The 21,544-nt window shown below is 38.6% G+C and overlaps 2 protein-coding genes across 2 annotated transcripts; both read left to right on the top strand.

The window, feature by feature from the left end:
* Positions 1-2,659: 2,659 nt before the first annotated feature.
* Positions 2,660-11,605, top strand: LOC145787475 (splicing factor 3A subunit 3-like). The gene is made up of 11 exons (XM_082599223.1): positions 2,660-2,881; positions 3,090-3,137; positions 5,358-5,432; positions 5,877-6,033; positions 7,276-7,450; positions 8,095-8,302; positions 8,638-8,804; positions 8,996-9,159; positions 9,796-9,980; positions 10,337-10,427; positions 10,983-11,605. Exons 1-11 carry the CDS (start codon positions 2,786-2,788, stop codon positions 11,114-11,116), a joined length of 1,500 nt encoding a protein of 499 aa, XP_082455349.1. The 5' UTR covers positions 2,660-2,785; the 3' UTR covers positions 11,117-11,605.
* A 5,126-nt stretch (positions 11,606-16,731) lies between these two features.
* On the top strand, positions 16,732-19,876 carry LOC145787993 (uncharacterized). The gene is made up of 3 exons (XM_082599833.1): positions 16,732-16,865; positions 17,472-17,566; positions 18,968-19,876. Exons 1-3 carry the CDS (start codon positions 16,757-16,759, stop codon positions 19,250-19,252), a joined length of 489 nt encoding a protein of 162 aa, XP_082455959.1. The 5' UTR covers positions 16,732-16,756; the 3' UTR covers positions 19,253-19,876.
* Positions 19,877-21,544: the final 1,668 nt, after the last annotated feature.

Here is a 21,544-nt window from a genome sequence, read left to right as displayed (position 1 = left end):
AACCCACTAGCCTGCAGTTGCGCCGTTTCAATGTTTTTCTATTTTCAGTTGTTGTAAAAGTTACTGTAATGCATTTTAGCTTTTATTTTTTCTGAATTGAATGTAGGTCTAGACTCCAGATGCTGAAACTTTTCCTTTCACTGTGGATGTTATGGCACAGGTTATCATGTTATATTCATGTAATTGTAAATTAAGTTATAGCAAGCTTTGACCTTGACGCTTTTGACCTTTTAAATTTTACCTTTTAGCGTTTGAAATGCAAAATTTGAAGGACTTGAGCCAAGGACGAATACAAAGAGGAATTTTTGCATACGTCCCCTCTTCCAGTCAAAATTGTCTCAAAACCTCAAAAAATGTGGCAAATGTTAAAGAGCTTTTGCTCGCAATTTTAGATTTGTTGAAATAAATTTTTGATTTTAAATTGTGCTGAAAGGCAAAAATTTTGCGCCTTTGGCGCATGACATGCCGCCTAGGACGCTGCATAAGAAATTGAAGCTTTCAGTATTGCGAAGAGGGGACTGGGGGGACCTCCCAGAAGTATATGTGATGCGATAATCCAATAAGCCCCCTGTCGATGCCAAAACATCACTCCCGTCCCTGCTTAAATTACCCCCCCACTCTCAGGAAGTGTTTGGAGCCCCTGGGGATGGAAGACGTTTTTTCTATCATACTTATCTTCCATTTCTAAAAATTCTTCCATCTGTAAATTTTGTGATTTCTGCATTGTATATGCCCCAAGTAAGCGTACAAACTATAGGCTAAACTTGAGCTAAAAATTTAGCAGCAGTAGTTGTCTAAGGACTGCCCTAATAGCTCAGTTAGTTAGCACGTGACTTCTGGAACAAAGAAACTTCGAGATCAAGCTGCGCCGGTTCGACTCTCCAGAGTCGGGATGTGCGCTTGAGCAACACTTGTTAAGGACTGTTCTCCATTCAGTGGCATCTAATGGATGGAATAATTCCCTGGCAACAATACTTCAACAATCGGAAACTTCATTATGTCAGTCCCGGTGACCGCCGACCGGGCCTGTGTCAGTGATTCAAAGCCTCTATAAGTATGCGAAACTGCCAAGATTAAGCTCTGCAAGAAGCTTTCCCAGTCCGAATATAAAGATTCAATCAATCGATTACGTAGATTCTGTCTGTTGTTTGAAGTTAAAACTAGAAGACTTCTATCAGATATCTGTGGTCTTGTTTCAGTGCAACTTCAACACTTTTACACTGTACATAGAGCACAGTGAGATAGAATGTATTTGAGTGGATGTTTTTCGTGTTTCATCAATTCATGTCAATTCATTTGGGATATCTCACTTGGATAACTGTTTTTTTTTATCTGTACAAGTGTATTGTCAATATGTTTTTGCCGGTTGGTGGAATGTAGGAGAGAATGTGTTTGGTTTTTGTGATGATTTCTACCCAGTGTGTGCTTGGAGTGAAACTGTGTAGCGGTGCTAGCTTCAGGGTTGTCGGTATTTTACCCGACCCAAAAAAACCCGGGTGGTTTTTTTTTAAAAAACCCGGGTGGGTTTTTTTTGAAAAACCCACTTAAAAAAACCCAAAAAAACCCATAAAAAAACCCAGAGCATCATATTTGTCCAGTTTTTATTAGAAAATTAAAAAAAATGAATAAAAACACTGCAAGGAACTTAAAACAAACTTTAAATTAGGACTTAAGGATGTGATTGTGAAGTAAATTTCCAAGAATAAACTGAAAACGCAGTGGATATTGTACAGTATACAAAATCAAGTAATGCCACTTTGTGTATACTACACTAAAGCTTATTTATGCAAGAAGGCCTTATAGTTAAACTGGTGAAAGTACTACTCTACTGTAGTCTGTATATATGATGTGAAATGCAATTTAGGAGGCTATTTACCAAATACAGATTCTGGATTCTAACGCATGGCTGTTTCAGAGCATTTGCCTAAATGGCCATTGGCCACGCAATCACTCAATTGCTCATCCATTGCTATATATATAATATATTTATATAAATGATAAAAAATATTTAAACATGATGGCATAAATGCTCCCTGCCTTCAAATCTAAAGCAAATGATGCAATAATGTGATTTCTACCACGGTAGCATCAACTTGGTATAGAAATCAGTGAATGATGGAAATTGATCTTGAAATTAATTGATCTTGAAATTAATGGATGATGCAACATTCAAGCAACAACAACCCTAGTGCATTATTTTATTGAGTTATACAAGCATGTACTTGAAATTGAAATTAATTGATCTTGAAAAATTGATCTTGAAATTAATGGATGATGCAACATTCAAGCAACAACAACCCTAGTGCATTATTTTATTGAGTTATGCAAGCATGTACTGTGCGTGAAAGGCACTTCATTCGTAAAAAGTAGTTTTGAGGTGAAATAAGCATGAATCTACCTTTTTTTGCGTCTTTTAAAAAAACCCAATAAAACCCAAAAAAAAACGGGCGGGTTGGGCTTTTTTAAAAAAACCCGGGTTTTTCTCAACCCTGGCTAGCTTAGACCACTCTCTATTCTGTAGCAGACGCAACAAAAACATCAACCATGGTGAAATTGATAACTATCAATTGCTGCTGTCACCATTTTTCTCAATCTTGCTTAGGCAACTCTTTCTACACTTTCATGACATGACTTGTTTACTTAATTCTTCTGCAGGTCACACAGGTTTTGCTCACCTACATCAATAGGAAACTTATGTCAGTTATTCTCACAAATTTTTCTGGATAGGAGTTGGTTTTAAAGACAACTTGATCATTCAGAAAAATATAGATTAGTGAAGGGTAAAATGGAAACTATTCTTGAACAACAAAGACGTTTGCATGAGGAAAGAGAAAGATTAGTAGATGCAATGCGAAAGGAATCATTACACAACAAATCCACTGTGAGTGTTTTTATATAGTTAGTCTATTGATTACTTGTTGAACAAGTAAAAATAAAGATATAATAAAGCTTTGGTAGAGAGTTATGCTTGTCTATGGTTTGAAAATTAAAATTAAAACGTAACATTAAGCTACATCAATGCAGACAATGAATCAATCTACAAAGAACTGATTGGCTAATCCAGTATTGAAATATTATTTTCTTTTCAGTTAAGGGAAAACATCAATTCAGACCACAGGATTAAGCTGCTTCTAGATGTAAGTAGTTACTAGTGTCATTTAGGATATTATCAGTAATGTTGCCACAAGCTATTCATCTCACACGTGAATTAAGATGATTTTGTTAGGCAATGGCTGTTTGACCGGTCATGACATATTTTTTTCTTTTTCTCTGTCAAAGCAAAAGATGAAAGGAGAAGAAAAAAGTGCCTATATAAGTTCCAAATTCAATAGTTTTATTCAACTGAATCAGTGGCATGTACAATGTTTCTCAGGTTGGTATCCCCCAAGGTTATGAGTTCGATACTACGCCGAAGCGTTTTATTTCAAACTAAATTGCCTGCTAATAAACACTGCCTAAAAGTAACCTTGACATTGATGAAATCATTTTTTTTAAAGAAGTATTCTAACTTTTTACAACCACCAAACTAACTTGTTGAGAGCAAAAATGTAATGCGTTGCTCGGCAATCACTGTCACATCTTCTAGCCCAAGAAATATTGTACGCGCCACCATAGGCGTCGATTTTCTCTTAGAAGAAAGGAATTTTGGGTGGGCGAGAGTTTTCAAACAGATTTCATTGAATGTGTATGTTCGCAAATTCGCAATGGTTAGTCTTTCTCACAAAGACTGCGTTTAGCGTCGCTGCAGCAATTAAGCTTTAAAGACATACTAAATGAAATTTTCAAACGGGAATGAAGCATTAAAATGCGTAAACTGAACATTCAAGAATACATTTAAAAAAGAATTACCGAAAAAAAAATGTTTTGAATGGCACTGGCAAGGCCCAAAGTCCAATGTTTCATTTATTTTTTTATTTTTTCAAAATGACCAAAAAGTGGAAACACTGCTCGAGAATACGTCACTATCGACAGCAATAACAAAAGCCACATCATCACTTCATCAGATGTGATGTTTTGAGCAAACCGTCTGATGTTTTGATATACATACATATTACATAGCCTACAGTTAAATCGCCCGCAATAAAAACCATTGCCCGATCAGCTGATTGCTAGTCGATAGTGACGTAGACTGTACAGTCGCACGCTTCGCAGCTCACGCGCATTACCGTTTTGAAAGCTTTGACAAAAGCACGCGCGGAATGCTGACCAGACCGCAATGGGGCAAAATTTTATTCAAATTTGTTTTATGGTAGCATCTTAAACACAAAGAACGTGTACAATCGCCAAGTCAGGTTTTTCCTTTAGTATCCCTTTAATGTTCTGCTTTCTTGGGCCTTGCGATCTTATGAGCGCTGCTAAACTAAACAAACTTTTATGTTTTCTTTTGTGACCTAAACAGCGTGTGACCTGTTATCTTTGAAGTGGCGCCTTCGAATTTGCCGCACTTTGATTTGTAAAAAGCAAAGATTTGTAAAAATCGATTGTTTCAGTACTTTCAGTACGGGTTTAGTTTGTATCGGTCATGTTCATTATGATGTCATATTCACATTCCCTTACGCTGACCCTGAACTGAAGTTTGATTGTGACATAACGAAAGCGAGACCATTCGGAGAAAAGATCAAACGTGGCTTTCTCTCACCAGGAATTGCCAGTGGTGGCAGTTGCCGTAGCATCAACAGTGTCAACGTAGCATCAAAAGTAGCATCAAAAGTATCGCAGCATCAAAAGTAACGTAGCATCAAAAGTATCGCATTTTTTTTAACGCAGCGTTGTTGCGGAATTGCTTTGTTCTGTCGGATACCTAGCGAGAGACATAGCGTAAAACAAGAAGTTGCGCTGCAGTTGGTTGGATAATTTTTTACGTTTAACGTGTTTACGTTTAACAAAAACGGAAATCATTGTAATGAGCACTTCGTAAGTGTCATGAAAACAGGGTGGGCGAAACATATTTTGCCCACCCTCGTTTCACGGACGGGTGGGCGTCGCCCACCCGGCCCACCCTATTTCGACGCCTATGCGCGCCACTGATCCAGTTGTATAAAATTGTCGAGTTTAGAACTTCTACAGGCACTCTTTTTCTCCTCTCGTCTTTTGCTTTGAAAGAGAAAATGAAAGAAAAAATACGTCATGACCGGTCAAATGGCCACTGCCATTTTGTTATGCAAACACATCTGAAGCTTGCATGTCAATAAAACTACAGACTGTGCTTTGTTGTTTACCTACGAGGAGCTGACTGTGTTGCATCTAAAACCAATTGTAACTGTTAAATGTTAAAGTAGTATATAGTGTCATTTTTATGTTTACTGAAGTCTGTGTGTGCTCACTGCTCAGACATTGTTTTTTTATATATTTTACAGAGAGGTGTGGAAGTAGCATCGACATTAAAGGAATTATATGAAGACAAAGATGGGTTGCGAAATGAAGAAATGCAGGTACTTTGACATTGACATGACTATAATGCTTTACTGCTATTTCAAATAAATACATCAAGTCATCAATATACATACTGTTTTGAGAATTAACTTTATAAACTAAATAGCTGAATTTTGTTGAGAACTATACATTACATACCACTGCAAACTACCACTTTCAACTAGCACATATTCTTGCCAGTTGAAATTTTTTGGTTAGAAATTCAAACTTGTCTGTGATATTCATGTACTGTATATACTGAATGTAAACATAACAGATATATAGCACTTAAAACTACATCTTGTTCTTCAATTCTGCAGTATTTTCATCATCATCATCCAAATTCAGATTTGTCCCCACTAGTGAAAGTGGCCGATTCTTTCCTTACAGCAATGGCCTTCATTCCTTACTCTTCAAGAATTTCCATTTCTTTATATTGAGTTAATATTTTTATTACATTCCAGGCAATCGCAGGGCCAAATGAGTTTCAAGAGTTTTATATGAGATTAAAAGAAGTGAAAGATTTCCATCGCAAACATCCTAATGAAGTCTTTGTGCCGATGTCACTGGAATTTGACCAACTTGAGAAAGCTCGTGAGGAGCCATCTGATGAAATGAACAGTGAGTGATAAAAGTGCTCAGTTATGTTTTACATTGAGTACCGCTACCTAAAGGGTATGTTGGGTTGTTGTTAACAATAGTTGTGGCACAAACATCAAGTTCAAAACATAGTGTATTAATTATTGCAGTTTATATTCCCAATTGTTATATTGGCTACAACTTTACAAAGTTTGGCTACAAAAATCGGGTCTGCTACTATTCGGTGAGTCCGATTCGGTGAGAGCCTTTTTCGGTGAGAGCCCTATTCGGTGATTTTTTTGAATTTTTTTTTGAAAATTATTGGGTACCCTAGCCTAATTAAAACCCCTAACCCCAAACCCCCAAAAAACCCCAAAACTCCCAAAAAAACCCTCAAAAACCCCAACCCCCAAAAACCCCAACCCCCAAAAACCCAAACCCCCAAAAACCCAACCCCCCAAAAACCCCAACCCCTAAAAAACCAAACCCCTAAAAACCCAAACCCCTAAAAACCCCCAAACCCCCAAAACCGCAAACCCCAATCCCCCAAACCCCAAAAACTCAAAACCCAAAACCGCAAACCCCCAAAAACCCCACACCCCTAAAACCCCAAACAACCCAACCCCAAAAACCCCCAACCCCAACCCCAAAAACCCCCAACCCCAACCCCTAAACCTATAACGGCAATGATAACTAGGCTACGGCGTGCAATAATTTAAAAAAAAAACTCACCGAATAGGGCTCTCACCGAAAAAGGCTCTTACCGAATAGAGAACTCACCGAATCGGACTCACCGAATCGGGCCATTCCGACAAAAATCGGAAGCTAGTTTCAGTCTCATCATCATCATCATAATCCATCGTCGGTTTGTTCCCCACTAGTGGGGGTGGCCGATTGTTTCCGCGCAGCAATTGTTTTAATCCCTTTTCTCCATTTCACCCTGTCCCTTGCATCTTCCTCCTTCAGTCCGACTTTTTTAAACTCATCCTTCACTTGTTGTTTCCACGTTCTTCTTGGACGACCACGTTTCCTCTTCCCATCCACCTTTAGATCTAGTGCCTTTCTAAGAAAACTTCCTTCCTCCCTCCTTATCACATGTAATGTCCATACCATCTTACTCCATTTGCCCTTGCCAGTTGGTCTATGGTCTCTCTCATCTCTGAGTCTGAAAGTCAGTCTGAAAGTTAAATTTGTGTTGTACATTAATTTGAGAACTGAAAGAGTTAGCATTGTCTCTTGGCTACAGACACTTTTTTGTCTTTCAAATCCTTGTTTTTTTTCTAGACCTGGTTGAGTTTTCAGACGAAGAGGCATATGGGCGATTTCTGGACTTGCACGAGTGTTTCATGTGCTACATCAATCTCAAAGGAGTGGAAAAAATAAGCTACGTTCGGTATCTTGACACTTTTGACAAGCTCTTTGACCTCCCTAAGGAAAGGAAAAACAAGCAATACAAACAGTAAGTTATGAGTGTTTATTATCATGTTGCTTTCTGAGCAACTCTTTGTGGCGTGGTTCGAATTCCTTTAGGCCCGGATGACGTTGGACTTGGTTGTTTCTTGAGGTTGCGCTCTTCAAAGATATGGCTTACATCACCAAAAGGCAAAATTAAATTTGTAACTTTTATCAAACCATTAAGTCTCTTAACTAGATGCCGATAATTATTTGTTTGGTTTTATTAACTTGGTTATTTTTTGGGTTATGCTGTTTAAAGATATAGCGTACATTGCTTGTACGAAAAACTACATCTCTAGCTCTTATCAAAGCAAGGTAAAAATACCAAAAATTATTAAAACTTCCCTGTCCGTTTTTTTGTGTCTAGTTTATTGTGAGTAAAATCTGGCGTCTGTCCATTGCTACAGACATGTTTCAATTAGGATCTGATCCTTTAAATAAATAGCGGTAGAATTTGGTGGGAAAAACTTCGTGTTTTACGTCAGTATTTACTTGCTGGGGATCTCTGGGTCGAAGAGGTTTTTTATGAGCAGTTTGTGGTTGTTTAGATTCGTCGTTCGCATAAAGTTTCTGCTTCTTTGTATGAAGTTGCTTACATTGACGCTTTAACTAGAGATTTTTTTTGATTTTTGATATGTTTTACTGCAGATATGTTTCAATGCTTTTGGACTACCTTGTCTCCTTTTGCGCTCGCATAAAGCCTCTTCTTGATCTTTCCGACGAGTTCAAAACAGTGGAGAAGTCATTTGAGGAGCAGTGGAAATCTCTAGAATTCCCTGGATGGGGAAAAGAGGCGGGTAGTGCCATGGCACACACTGGAGCTCATCTTGACCTTAGTGCGTTTTCTTCTCCAGAAGTACGTTTTTATATTTCAGTATGTGCAGAATTACCATTAGACTTTAAAGTTATTTGGAAGTTTTATTGGTGTCGTAAAAAAACGCCGTTGTTTGGCGAAGCGCAAAGCAGCAGCAGTCACTTTCATATCATTTTAACACATTGCTTCCATGTTGCAAGCTTCAGATAGGACCAAAGGACCAAGGTTTGTAACTGTACACACTGGAAAGCTTGCTGAGTAGTGTCGTCAACCAAGTTTTGCATAAAATAATCTATTATGAGTATTCGGAAAGAAGAAGGTAGTTAATCGCTGAATAGCAAAACATGAACCAGAGGCTCTCACTACCATTTCAATAGGAACTGTCCTCTTTGGGTTTGGATCGGTTGAAGTCGGCATTGATGGCTTTAAACTTGAAATGCGGCGGCACATTGGACCAGCGCGCCGATAGATTGTTCGCCACGAAAGGGAAAAGTATTGACAAGTTGCCCGCCAAGCTCTTCAGCAAGAAGAACATGACCAAAAAGTGAGTTTGCAAAATCTGTTTAGAGTTTAGAAGGATTGTTTGTCTATGGCATTTCACTAAAAACTAAAATATAATTAATTGCTTCAATGATGAAAATTAAAATAACGTAAAACAACCACTCAACACCTTTGATGCGTCTTGTCTCATATGAGCTGTAAAATTACCAACTGACCTCTTGGTCACACTCACAGGGAGGATCCTAACCGGGGCAAAGACATCGCCTTTTTAGAGGCTCAAGTCTACCATTTAATGGAGCTCCTGGGTGAGCAGCGGCAAGCCACCAGAGATAATGTCCAGAGGAGGCAGGCCAGGACTGGAACAGAGAGAGCTGACGATGGGGAGGAAGTGGCATCAGGTGATTGTGACGTTTTTCAGACTATTTCTGGTCACAAAAAGGGTTGCCAAGTCACATGTTGAATACATTGCTTTTTAATATTGTGCGAGTTTTCCTGCTCTCCAAGTCTCCATGGTCATCTTCTGCTGATCTGATGGGTTGTTTGCCACAGACTTCCACTGGGTAGCTACGGTACGACCACCCAGCAACATTATTAGTAATATTGTCGTGTAATATGTGCTGTGTGCCTGTGTCTATCATTGTCTTTTAGCTGTTTCACCCAGAACTTCAAAGTATCATTCCATGTATAGACCGATATTGACTGGTTTTGGGCATTTGTTGGTTAAATGGTTAAAATTTCGGTTATTAGATCCAAGGTGCAACTGTGCGCTTGAGCAATGCATTTGAAGGGTTGGTCTCCATTCAGTAGTTCCCAGTGCAAGTGGATGAAATAATTCACAGACAACAACACTTCGAGAATCGGAAGCTTAGACAATGTTATGAGCCGAGCCTGCGTCACTGTTTCGCATACTAGCCGTGTCAGTGTTTGAAGAATCTTGTACAGTTTCTTTCAACCATTGCTTTATGGTCACCCATCTATTTATATAATCTCGTTTGTAATAAACTAATCAGCCATCGATTGTTTATTCCTCACAGAAAGTGAAAGCGAAGATGAAGAGGACGAGATTATCTACAATCCAAAGAACCTCCCCCTGGGTTGGGACGGCAAGCCCATCCCTTACTGGCTCTACAAGCTCCACGGCCTCAACATCAACTACAAGTGTGAGATATGTGGAAACCAGACCTACAGGGGGCCCAAAGCGTTCCAAAGACACTTCGCGGTAACTGTGATGAATAGCCGTATCTTGTAGTTGTAGCTAGGTTTCTTTAATTATCATTTGCTGGATCAGCTTTAGCTCCCAACTTCACTTTTGCATTATTTGATATACTATTCAATTGAGACTAAGAATACCTTAGTTTAACATTTAAGAGAGCGAAATCTGTTTCAATCTTTTTCGTTGTGTGAGCCTCTGGGGCTCGAAGGTCTATCATCCAAGACGCGCAGGTCTTCCACTCCGTTAAGTGGCTTAAAGATGGTACAATCGTTGATGATGTGGTTTGTGGTCATTGACTTACTTCGATTACATGACTTCGAGAATGAATAAATCCACAAGTTATTTGGTTCTTTTACTTGCAGGAATGGCGACATGCGCATGGCATGAGATGCCTGGGAATCCCCAACACTGCCCACTTTGCCAATGTGACGCAGATAGAGGACGCGATGGCATGTAAGTGGCGCTCGGTGTAGTTTGTATGATTTTAGTTTTGTTATTTCAAAAGCAACTTCCAACATTCCTAAATTTCGAGCCACGACTCCACTATGATCCAAGTGTTTCAACTTTAACGTTTCCGCTTATTGGGAAGCGCCACTTTTCCATGACTATTCTCCGACCATTTCCCACTTTATCAAAATAGTCAAAGATGCTAAAAGCGAATGCTTGCCGCAAAGTCTGGAGTTTGAAAAACATAGCCTAACTAAAACATAACTAAAAACAAAGCCTAACATCTTGAGATCGTAAAATCGAACTTGCACTACACTCCTTATGTTCTGGCAACTGTAGCCTATTGTATATTAGTCTGTGTTGTTATCTGTATCTTTTCTGATAGCAATATAAATCTCATTCAGAAATGCTTGAAAACCACAACGTGGTTTGACCTACTTTGCGTTTTGCTATATGTCTATATATAATTATATATGCTATATATCATCAATGTCTTGTTTGAGATCACAACTTATTGTCGGTCTCTTTGTTGTTCAGCATTGGCGCTTCTTTGTGTTTCAGTATGGACCAAAATAAAACAAACCAAAGACGCAGAGCGCTGGAATCCTGACCATGAGGAAGAGTTCGAAGACTCTGCAGGAAACGTTGTAACGAAGAAAACCTTTGACGACTTGCAACGACAAGGGCTTCTGTGAAAGGCTCAACGATTTTATAGTGTCAAAAATCCGCTAACTAGTCAAGTTGCCACCGCACTCTTGCTAGTCCAAGTAGTTGATCAACTTATTGAACTAAACAGATTATGACATATGTACATAATTTTTCTGTGGACCACGAAAGTTGTTTTGTATCATCTGGACAACAACATAGAACTGTGAACAACTGAACATCCAAGCTGCCGTCTTTTGTTGATGGCTGCTTGTAGTGTCGTCGAAAGTTTTTTTTTATTACGTAGGTCAATTGAGGTGGCGACTTCTCTATTCAAGTATTCATACAAAACGTTGAAGTATTGCAGAGAATCCTGAGTCCATTCTTGAACATCAAATGTTTGAAGCACATCTTTTGCATGGTTAATTGAAACTTGTCTCCTGATGAATAGTTTCGTTGACATTGTGTGGTGGTTGCATTACGTTGGAATGATGTAGGCTATAGAGCTACTCTCAATACAAGGTCTGTCCAACCGCGGATCTGAGAAGAGTTATAAGACACAGTTTTGCTCGACTGTCACTTGGTGTAACTCCACAGTAACCGGAAGTGAATGTTTATCAAGCAGGCCTGCAAATGGCCCGAAACAGCAAGGTTACCGGATAAAATGTTTGATTTCTTACATCTGGTGTAGCCACACGTCGTTGTTTTTGATAAGGGAAAGCGTATACTGCCACGAGCGGATCCAGTAGGAGCACTTGGTCAAAACTGAGAAAAAATATGAAAATTTTCTTGCTCGCTCATCACATTACGTTTACCTGACCGCCACATGCAGGTTCAACCGCACTCGTGTTTCAAAGCAGTAGAGGTTGGAATTCAATCATGTTGCTATCAAAATCTGAAAAAATGCAATGTTATGAAGTAAAAACATTGCTCATTCAACTGCAGTACAAGGAGTTTCTAAAAATTAGTAAACTTTTTGTAAAAATTGCAGCAACTGTTTGTGATGTTATTTAAGCTAAAGTGACAACGATTCCTGAAAAGTGGAGGGAAGATTTTTAATGGGGGGTTAAATCCTTTTAGTCGGTGAGCCACTTTCCGCTTGAAAGAGGTATTGCCAAAAAAACACTGGATATTAGTATTACCATCCTTCACAGCATTAGATACTCAGTCAGTAAGTTTGACTGAAGCATTAGATCACCGTTGTTTAAAGATTTTGATGAAGATAAAGCCTTTGATACTGAAAGAAGTTTGATTTAATTTTGGAATTCAGTTGCAGACGCAGGTATCAACGGCTACAATGAAAGTTCTTTCACCATTAGGAAATAGGTTCAGTTGTAACAACCCATGTAAGCAGCTACTGTGGGCTTTTATACAGCCTACGTCATAAGTTGATGTTTGAAAACGACTATACATGTCCACACATAGATCCATATTTTAACGTTTCATAAAACTGAAAAGTAATTTTCTGTAAAAAATATTAATGCCCAGATACTTGCGAGACGTAGCTTGCAGACAATACGCATTGTCCTCAGGTCACTTATCGGAGCCTTGCGATGAACGGCACATAGTCTAGTATTTTGAGTTATCAGGTCATTCGTAAATCGTAATATGTCGAAGCTTTATAAATATTGGACCCACACATGATTAAATTATTGCTTCAGTAATAGAATGCTACATGAAATAACTTTGCGCAGGTACAATTATTTGATCTGTTCATGGAATGCATATGGTTACATTGGGAGAATTATACAGCTCTGGTGCGTGGCAGCATCATCTGCTTCAATGACTGGCTTGATTCATTACCGTAGTCTGCGCTTTCATTACGCATTTTAATAAACCAGTTACTTTATTGTGATTTTATCCAGAATTACACCAGGGAAGCGGTTGAAACTCGCGCCGTCAAAATCAAGACGTTCTTAAAACCTAAATATAATACTCAAAATACGATACGTAATCCAACTTTTATTAATGCCCAAGGTGACATGAGGGTGTGATACATAACTAACTAGATAGGCCAAGTAGTCTACAGTGTTAACCTCACTCAGGGGCTCTATCCACTTTTAGAATTCGGGGGGGGGGGTGGGGGTTGGACAGTGGGTTAAAATCATCATAGTCATTTTAACTTATGGGGGCTACGCCCCCCAGACCCCCCATTGCAACATCAGCTTCATTGATCATCAACGTGCTCAGGGTTTCCAAATGGTTTCACAAAGTCGGCTATGTTTCGGAAATGACATTTTGGGTAAGCATTTAACCAAGTTCAATCTCCACAGTGTAAACGGGTAGGCACTTTTACATCATCCACTCGTCGAAGAGTGCCTGCTTTTCAATGTGAAATTGCTTTGTGTTTTAGTCACAATTTCGACTTGTTAAAGTGGCTACCATTAAGATCCTTCTTGCACTCAGTTCAGTTGCAGAAGAAAAAATAGTATTAGTAGAGGGTGGGAAATGGGAATCGAACCCACGAAATCGAAATTACTACTCCTCTGCCCTAACCATTAGGCAACGGTGGTTGTGGTGAAGCATTCAGTTAAATTTCTTTGTATCAAAATTTTTCGATCAGAATATCACGTGTCGAGTCACATGACTGAAATCAGCTGAATCGCGAATGAACATGTCACGCATGATTGCGTACCTTTTCGACGAGTGGGTAATGTTAAAGGGTAGCCACTTTAACAAGTCGAAATTCTGCCACTAAACTTGACTATAGAATGAAACCGCCAACCAATCATAAGCTACGGTTTAAGTGACGTAAAAAACGGCGAAAAGAAGATGATAGAAAGCAAATTAAGTGATGGATTTTTTGTCAGCTGGTTGGCTTAGGGGTTAGGGTTAAGGCTAGAAAGTAGTCATTTCATTGACGCGGGTTCGATTCCCACCACTGCTATTGCTCTTTTTCTTCTGCAATTACCAAATAAAGTTCAAAACAAGCATTAACTCTCTGGATGAGTGCTAGAAGGGTCACAATTGGACGGTAGCCTCTTATATATGTTCTGATTGGTTGGCGGTTGCATTGTAGTCATTCGCAGTGGCAGAATTTCTACTTGTTAAAGTGGCTACCATGTTAAAGTGCCTACCGTGTAAACGCCTGTCTCGTAGTTCAGGGTTACCAAATCAAAAAATTGATAACAACCGAAATATTTATTTTTCAAAATTCGATCAATAAAATATTACAAAACCTTTTCAAAGCCAAATGAGTGTGGGGGGGGGGGGGGGGGTGATTTTGCGTAGGTTACCCCCCACTTCAATGAGTGGGGGGGTAATCACCCCCCCCCCCTGGATATAGCCCATAACCTCACTCAACCGATTCAAGTTGGACCAATTTGAGTTGGTCCGACTTCGATTAACCGAGGTTCGAAGGTTGACTGCATTTTTGTGACGCTGCTGGAATATGTGGCAATATGTTTGTTTACGCCAGCCTGAAGCCGTTCTGAACACCACCCTTGTAACGCTCGACTGCACTAAAGCGTCACTGCTTTGCAACAGTGACGAATGACGATAAGCTTTGCAGAGAAATATTTACAATTTCCGATTGAAAAATCAGGGATATCTAAAGAAGGGGATGCGAACTGCAAAGGCTCACAACAATTCTTATGACACTACCAGGGCGGTAGTTTGTAGGGCGTGAAACATGCGGTTCTTTTCAAAATTGCAGAAAGCTTTGTAGTGCAGCTAGTACAGTCAGCTACAGAAGACAGTTACTAAATGTTATATGATTGATTGATTGATTGAATCTTTATCCTCGGACTGGGAAAGCTTCTTGCAGAGCTTAATCCTGGCAGTTTCGCATACTTGTAGAGGCTTTGAATCACTGACGCAGGCCCGGTCACCGAGATTGACAGAGTGAAGTTTCCGATTGTTGAAGTCTTGTTGCCAGGGAATTATTCCATCCATTAGATGCCGCTGAATGGAGAGCAGTCCTTAACGTGCGTTGCTCAAGCGCACACCCCGAGAGTCGAACCAGCGGCCCTTGATCTTGAAGCTTCTTCGTTCCAGAAGTGACGCGCTAACCAATTGAGCTATCGGGGCGGACAATATAGAACATATTGGATATTGGTGGGCCCCTAAACAAAGATGTGGGCTCATTTACCGAGGTTTTGGCAGCGGTAAATAGAGCCTTACGTGATATAAGCTATTGAATATCGAGCTTCCCTATCTAGCTAAAATTGTTAAAAAAAGGCAGTGGTTATTTGACCGGCGCCGGTCTTTAAATCTGAAACACTATTTGACCGGTCATGACGTCACTATATAGGCATTTTTTCTTTTTCTCTTTCAAAGCAAAAGACGAGAAGAGTGCCTATGGGTCATTCCATGCCAAACGTCCTGGACCCTCCAGTTTGACCCTCTCCGAATTTGCTGAAAATCGGAAAAAAGGCTGGATAACATGATTGAGCTAAAAATTGAAAATTTTAGCTCAAAATCTATTGTACTTTTCAAATTATGACACTTTTAAATTGGGTACATCCCTGCGCTGTTGAGCGCTCGGTCATTTTCGGCCATTTTTAAACAAGCATATCTCTCTCATTGCAAATTTAATCTACTTCATTTCTGGCAAAATGAGACACTTGTAGGTATATTACATGAATCCAGTTTCAAAATTATATTGTCTCAAAGCATTTTGAAAATATGGAGGCCCAAAGTGTCCCCATTTTGATGCGAAGACAAATTTTGGACCATATTAAAAAAGCTGTAGCTTCCATACAAAACATAGCATTGCCCTCAAATTTATCCTGGAGACTCCCCTCCTACTGGATTACAACTACATTGAATTTGGAAGGAAACGCTGCTTTCATTAAACAGTTATTTCACGTCAAAATATGGACCAGCAGCAAATTTTGCTAAAATACGCCATCTTGTGGTAAAAAAATGACCCCGTCAGACACTGTTTTGAAAAAAAAATTTTTTTTTAACTCAAAGAGATATTCATGAGGAACCCATCTTCTGAGTTTCAACTTTGTTCCGCAACTATTAAGGGGTGAGATGCAGTGATATCTAACCCCTCTTAATACCCATTTCAAGCAATGAGAAAAACATGAACATTTACTTTTAAGTTAGCCAATTGCACTTGTTGTATCGTAAATGACATAAACACCTACAGCACATTGTACAAAGGAAGCAAAGAACATTCAACTTAAAATGACTGGTTGCCTTGTAGGCTACTGGAATTTGCCTTTCTCGTAAATGTAAAACTTGTAAATGTGTTTGCATGTTAATTTTCCTCCATGTTTGGGTCTTCACAACTTTTAATCTAAAGCATTTACAAAGCTGAAATTTGGTATTCTGATTAAGAAGCAGCCCTAGTCTTCATATCTACCATCAAAATGATACTTGTAATATAGAGGCTCTTGACGCAGGGCCGGTTACCGAGATTGACAGAGTGAAGTTTCCGATTGTTGAAGTGTTGTTGCTGGGGAATTATTCCATTTATTTGATGTCGCTGAATGGAGAGCAGTCCTGAAATGCGTTGCTCAAACGCACACCCCAAGAGTCGAACCAGCGCCATGTGATCTTGAGTCGAACGCTTAACCAGTAACCACTGAGCTAACGGAGTTTTTGTTGTCTCAAAGAAAAGCTAAGGCTTGTTGAGTTGAAACAAGTCACGTCTAGTAATGTTTTGAAACCTTTTAACTTCATGGTACAAATAAAATTTACAGGTAATATTGACAGTGCGAGACAATGAGGAGTCTTGTATGAAAAGTACAAAAATGCAAATGGAATCCTTTCGCTCCCCTATCATGAAAGTGTTGCAAATACTGTCACCGACTTTCAGAAGGTTTCTACACTTCGCTTATACTGTTGGTATGCAGCAGAAACATCAGACTACACTGACAAAGAAAATTGCATTTTCCACTTGATGTTTAAAAATAATTCAAGTGTGCACTCTACATGCACCCACAGTCCCACAGCAACAAAAAATATAAGTTTTTTAACAAAATGACTTTCATGTGATTTAAAAATAAATAGCCTAAAGTGAAAATACTAAACTCGTGTTTATTAAACGTTTCGGATACCAGACTGTTTTCACTTACGGTACTATTGAATCAATAGCAAATTCTATAGTAGGCTAGTAAAGATGAAAACAGTCCAGTTTTCGAAACGTTTGCTCCGGGCGTTTTATAAACAAGAGTTTAGTTACTTTAGTAGCCTACGTATCTACATTTGGGGTTCGTTATTTTTTAATTATATTGAACAGGCTTTCCAACCATTTTTCTCCCATGATTTTCATGTGGATTGAATTTGAAGAAACAGAAAAAAATCAGCTTTTTTTACAAAATTGTTTAAACACTTTATAGCCAACTTGTTTTTGTGCAATAAATTTATTCTGATTACTTTGTGTTTGGCATTGAGTACCCTTTCCAAGATGTAATTGTGTCATTAAAAAAAAACTTCACATTTACTTCACAGGAAACATACTTTATAAACAGCCACAAGAAAATCCTAACTTGAACGAGCTTCTCTTCAGAAAAGCCTACAAGCGCCACAATGCTTATGTCGCAAAAGTAAGAGAATATGTTTTCATTATTTTACTTCTGGTAGTGGTCTGACTGAACAGGCTTGTTGCCTTAAAAGTGGAGATTTTCAATATTATTTGAGGAGACACTGCTGAAGCTAGCCTACCAACAGTTTTTTAACTAGGCCTATAGTGATGAACACCGCTAATCTTTAGTTAAATTTAGTTGGCCTACCTACAAACCTATTTTAGTGTAGGACAAATGTTGTGTATTTAGTTTTGTATAAAATGACAAAATGTTGGTGTAAAATATTGCGCATTTATGTGGTTAATTCCAGAAAACGTTCGTACTGAAGTCAGCTGTTACTTCAAGATTTATTCCTATTTCAACCACGTGATGGACTACCCCCGGACCTAAAGTCAACCCTTTTCACTGTGACCTCACAGTCTTGGTAGATATTAAAATTTGTTTTCAGGCAGCACCGAAATTAAAAATATATTGCGGGCACCATATTTCCGACAAAGCAAAGTTTCTCAAAGAATGGACAACGTTGAAGTTCGAAGAGGCAAATGATGTCGTGGACAGGGCCGTTGAGATGATAGTTTGTGCCCGTACCAATACGATTCTAGGGCCCCAGATGAAGACACAAGACAAGAAAACACACAATATCCAAGAAAAGCGGTGGTTTCTTCAAATTCCAGAGCTCCTTGGAAAGGTTTCGGGACACTGATATTATCTCGAGTCCAAAAGTACCCCTGGAGCTCCCTGTCAACGCTGCTGGTCGTGTGGGTCTGGAGAGCTTGCCTTTAGAAATCATTGACAAATTTTATTACGTTTGATTGCTTAGTTCAATGGGCCAGACCTTTTGACTAAAATCATCAAACAAAAACTAAGCAACTGTGTAAGTTGGTGTAAAAATTTTTGATTTCAAATTAAAGTTAAGTTTGAAATCATTTTTGATGCTTTTTGACGACGCTTTAAGCAGTATGGATGGTTGTTCTGTTTAATAAAGGAAAGTAGGCACAGTTTGAATAAAGATCGAGACTTTAAACGCTCCTCACGCCTTTTTACTGTGTTTACTGTAAAATTGGATAGGAAAGCTATGTAGCCTAATTATTATTGTTTCTTATTTTGCACAATGGCCACATGCGTTTGTCTGCAGGCCAACTTTTACAGACAGAAAATTAATTGAAGATTTGAAAAGCGGAGTGAAAATACATTTTTTTTTGTTTATTTTAAGGGCACGCAGCTATTCCCTGGACCCTCTGTTGTTTTCAGGTCACAATACAGCATATAAAGTTTTAATTTAATCTTTGGTACCGGTAGTAGGCCTAATCCTTATAAACTATGCGTGCGGTTAGTAGGTCGGTTATTCAACTGAGTGTCAGGAAAGTGCAAACACTTCATTTTCCTCCAGAGTAATACCCTACAAACGTTAATTCATTCCAGGCTGCGCCAAAGCATCAACTGCTCATCTACAATGTGAAGCAAGGTTGGAAACCTTTGTGTGACTTCCTCGGTGTAGATGTCCCAGCAAAACCTTTCCCGCACAAGAACAAACAAGCCAGCGAAACCGAGGAAATGATGTCTACAAATCCGACGTTTATTCGAATGCAACGAGAGATGACTATTTCACTTGTACTGATAACTGGGATAGTGGGTTACAGCTGCTACACAGCAGTGAAACCATTTTTTTTTTCAAATGCTTATCATTATTTCACCACTTTGTTTTAGAAAATTTATTCGCGAGGCATTTTTTGTTGGCACCTCTTTGAAATAACAATCTTTTTGCCTGGTGTCATTTCTATTCCATTTACTCTTCTCATTATTTTTATTCTATAACATGAAGCTCTTTCTATACTTTGCTTTTTTATGAAAAATGTCAGCAGGGTATATTATCCTGTCTAATAAATGAAGTTGATTATATGTAATGGAACAACTGGTATAACAATGGTGACAGGTCAAGTATTCATGGGTCTATGTAAGAAGAAATAATTACAACGCTTTTTGCCCAAACAGATGGAAATCTGGATTACTTCTATGTCTTTTATCTCTTGCCCGTTTGGTTTGTTCGACGGATTTATAGTTCCACAATGAAACTAATAAGTTGAAAAATATGCTACATTTAAATGGATAGGCTACCCGTCATATTTTTTTGATAAAGTATTGAAAGCTTTTTTGGATAAAAAACCGAAAGATATACCCGAAGAAGACGATTTTAGCAACTTTTTTGATGTACCATTCTTGAGAAAAGATTCGGTAAGATTTTCAAAAAAAATCTAGCTAAAATTGTTAAAAAAAGGCAGTGGCTATTTGACCGGCGCCGGTCCTTGAATCTGAAACACTATTTGACCGGTCATGACGTCACTATATAGGCACTTTTTTTTCTCTTTTAAAGCAAAAGACGAGAAGAGTGCCTATATAAGTTCTAAATTCAACACTTATGTTTGACTGATTCTGTGGCGCGTAGGATACGTATCGGGCTGGTGCTCCAGAGGGATTGAGGTCGATACTTCGCGGAAGCGTTTTTTTTTTAATTTTTAACTAAATTTTGATCCGAAGTGACTCAATCGTTAGGCTTCTGCATTTTTGTGGTCAATTTTTAATTTGAGTAGCCTACAGCCCAATTTTTTATGTCTTTTCAAATATGAGTAATAAAGTTAGAGTTTTTTAATTTTCTTGCATTTAAGAATTTCTCTGGATAATTTTCCGTTCGTCATAAGAGGATGTGACCGTGTTTGCCGAACGACGCATTACATTTTTGCGTTATTTGGCAAACACGGTCACATTCTCTTTTGACGAACGGAAAACTATCCAGAGAAATTCTTAAATTCAAGAAAATTAAGTAATAAAGTTAGAGTTTTTAATTTTCTGGAATTTGAAAATTTCTCAGGGTAATTTTCCGTTCGTCATTACATTTTTGCCTCGTTCGGCAAACACGGTCACATCCTCTTACGACAAACGGAAAATTATCCAGAGAATTTCCAAAATGCAGGAAAATTAAAAAACTCTAACTTTATTACTCATATTTGAAGACATAAAAAATTTATGTAGGCTACTCAAATTAAAAGTTGACCACAAAAATGCAGAAGCTTAACGATTGAGTCACTTTAGGTCACAATTTAGTTAAAAATTAATAAAAAAAACGCTTTCGCATAGTATCGAACTCAATCCCTCTGGAGCACCAGCCCGATACGTATCCTACGAGATACGAGAAATCAACACCTCCCAAACTGATAAAAATGTTGAGTTTCTAGATGTTAACCACCGCACTTGCAAAACTTCGAACTTTAAATTTGTGACCACCAACTACACCAAAGAAACAGTTATTGATCGCTTGTACCTCAATGGTAAATCACATCACCCCACATCTACATTCAAGGCAATCATACATGGAGAAGCATTACGACTCAGGAGATTGAATGAAACACAACACGACTACACTGCAGCACTTGAACATCTTAAAAACAAGGCTTTGAAATCAAATTTTTCCCAAAAACTTATCAAAGAAAAAATTCAACTTGCTGAAAAATGGACAGAACGGATACCTAAACCCACAGAAAAAAATGCAACCAAAGCCCACAGAGTAATCTGGCCTACATCTTTTCCTAATTTACTCAAGACCACCAACGCAGAGAAAAAACTACAGCCCAATCAAATGATGACATATAAAAAGCCAAGCACGCTGGGAAATTTACGCACAAAATACAAAAAAATTGCCCTGAATACAGTAACACCAACCAATGGCTACTCCAAACCATGCGGCAAATGTGCACTGTGTGGTAACCATGGAGCGCATAAGCCTATGGTAAAAGAATGCACCTCTATTAAATGTAAACTCAACAAAACATACAGTCTCAAACAAAAGTTAACTTGCCAAAATTACGGGATATACATTGCAACGTGCACCATATGTCACGAACACTATGTAGGACAAACCATGACAAAATTTTCCACACGTTGGGCCACACATAGATCTATTTGGAACAGTTTTAATTACTTTGATAAATCCGGTGACAAAGCAGC

This window comes from Aplidium turbinatum, chromosome 18 (genome assembly GCF_918807975.1).
Source record: "Aplidium turbinatum chromosome 18, kaAplTurb1.1, whole genome shotgun sequence".
Classification (NCBI taxonomy): Eukaryota; Metazoa; Chordata; class Ascidiacea; order Aplousobranchia; family Polyclinidae; genus Aplidium; species Aplidium turbinatum.
This window is presented reverse-complemented; position numbering and strand designations above follow the sequence as displayed.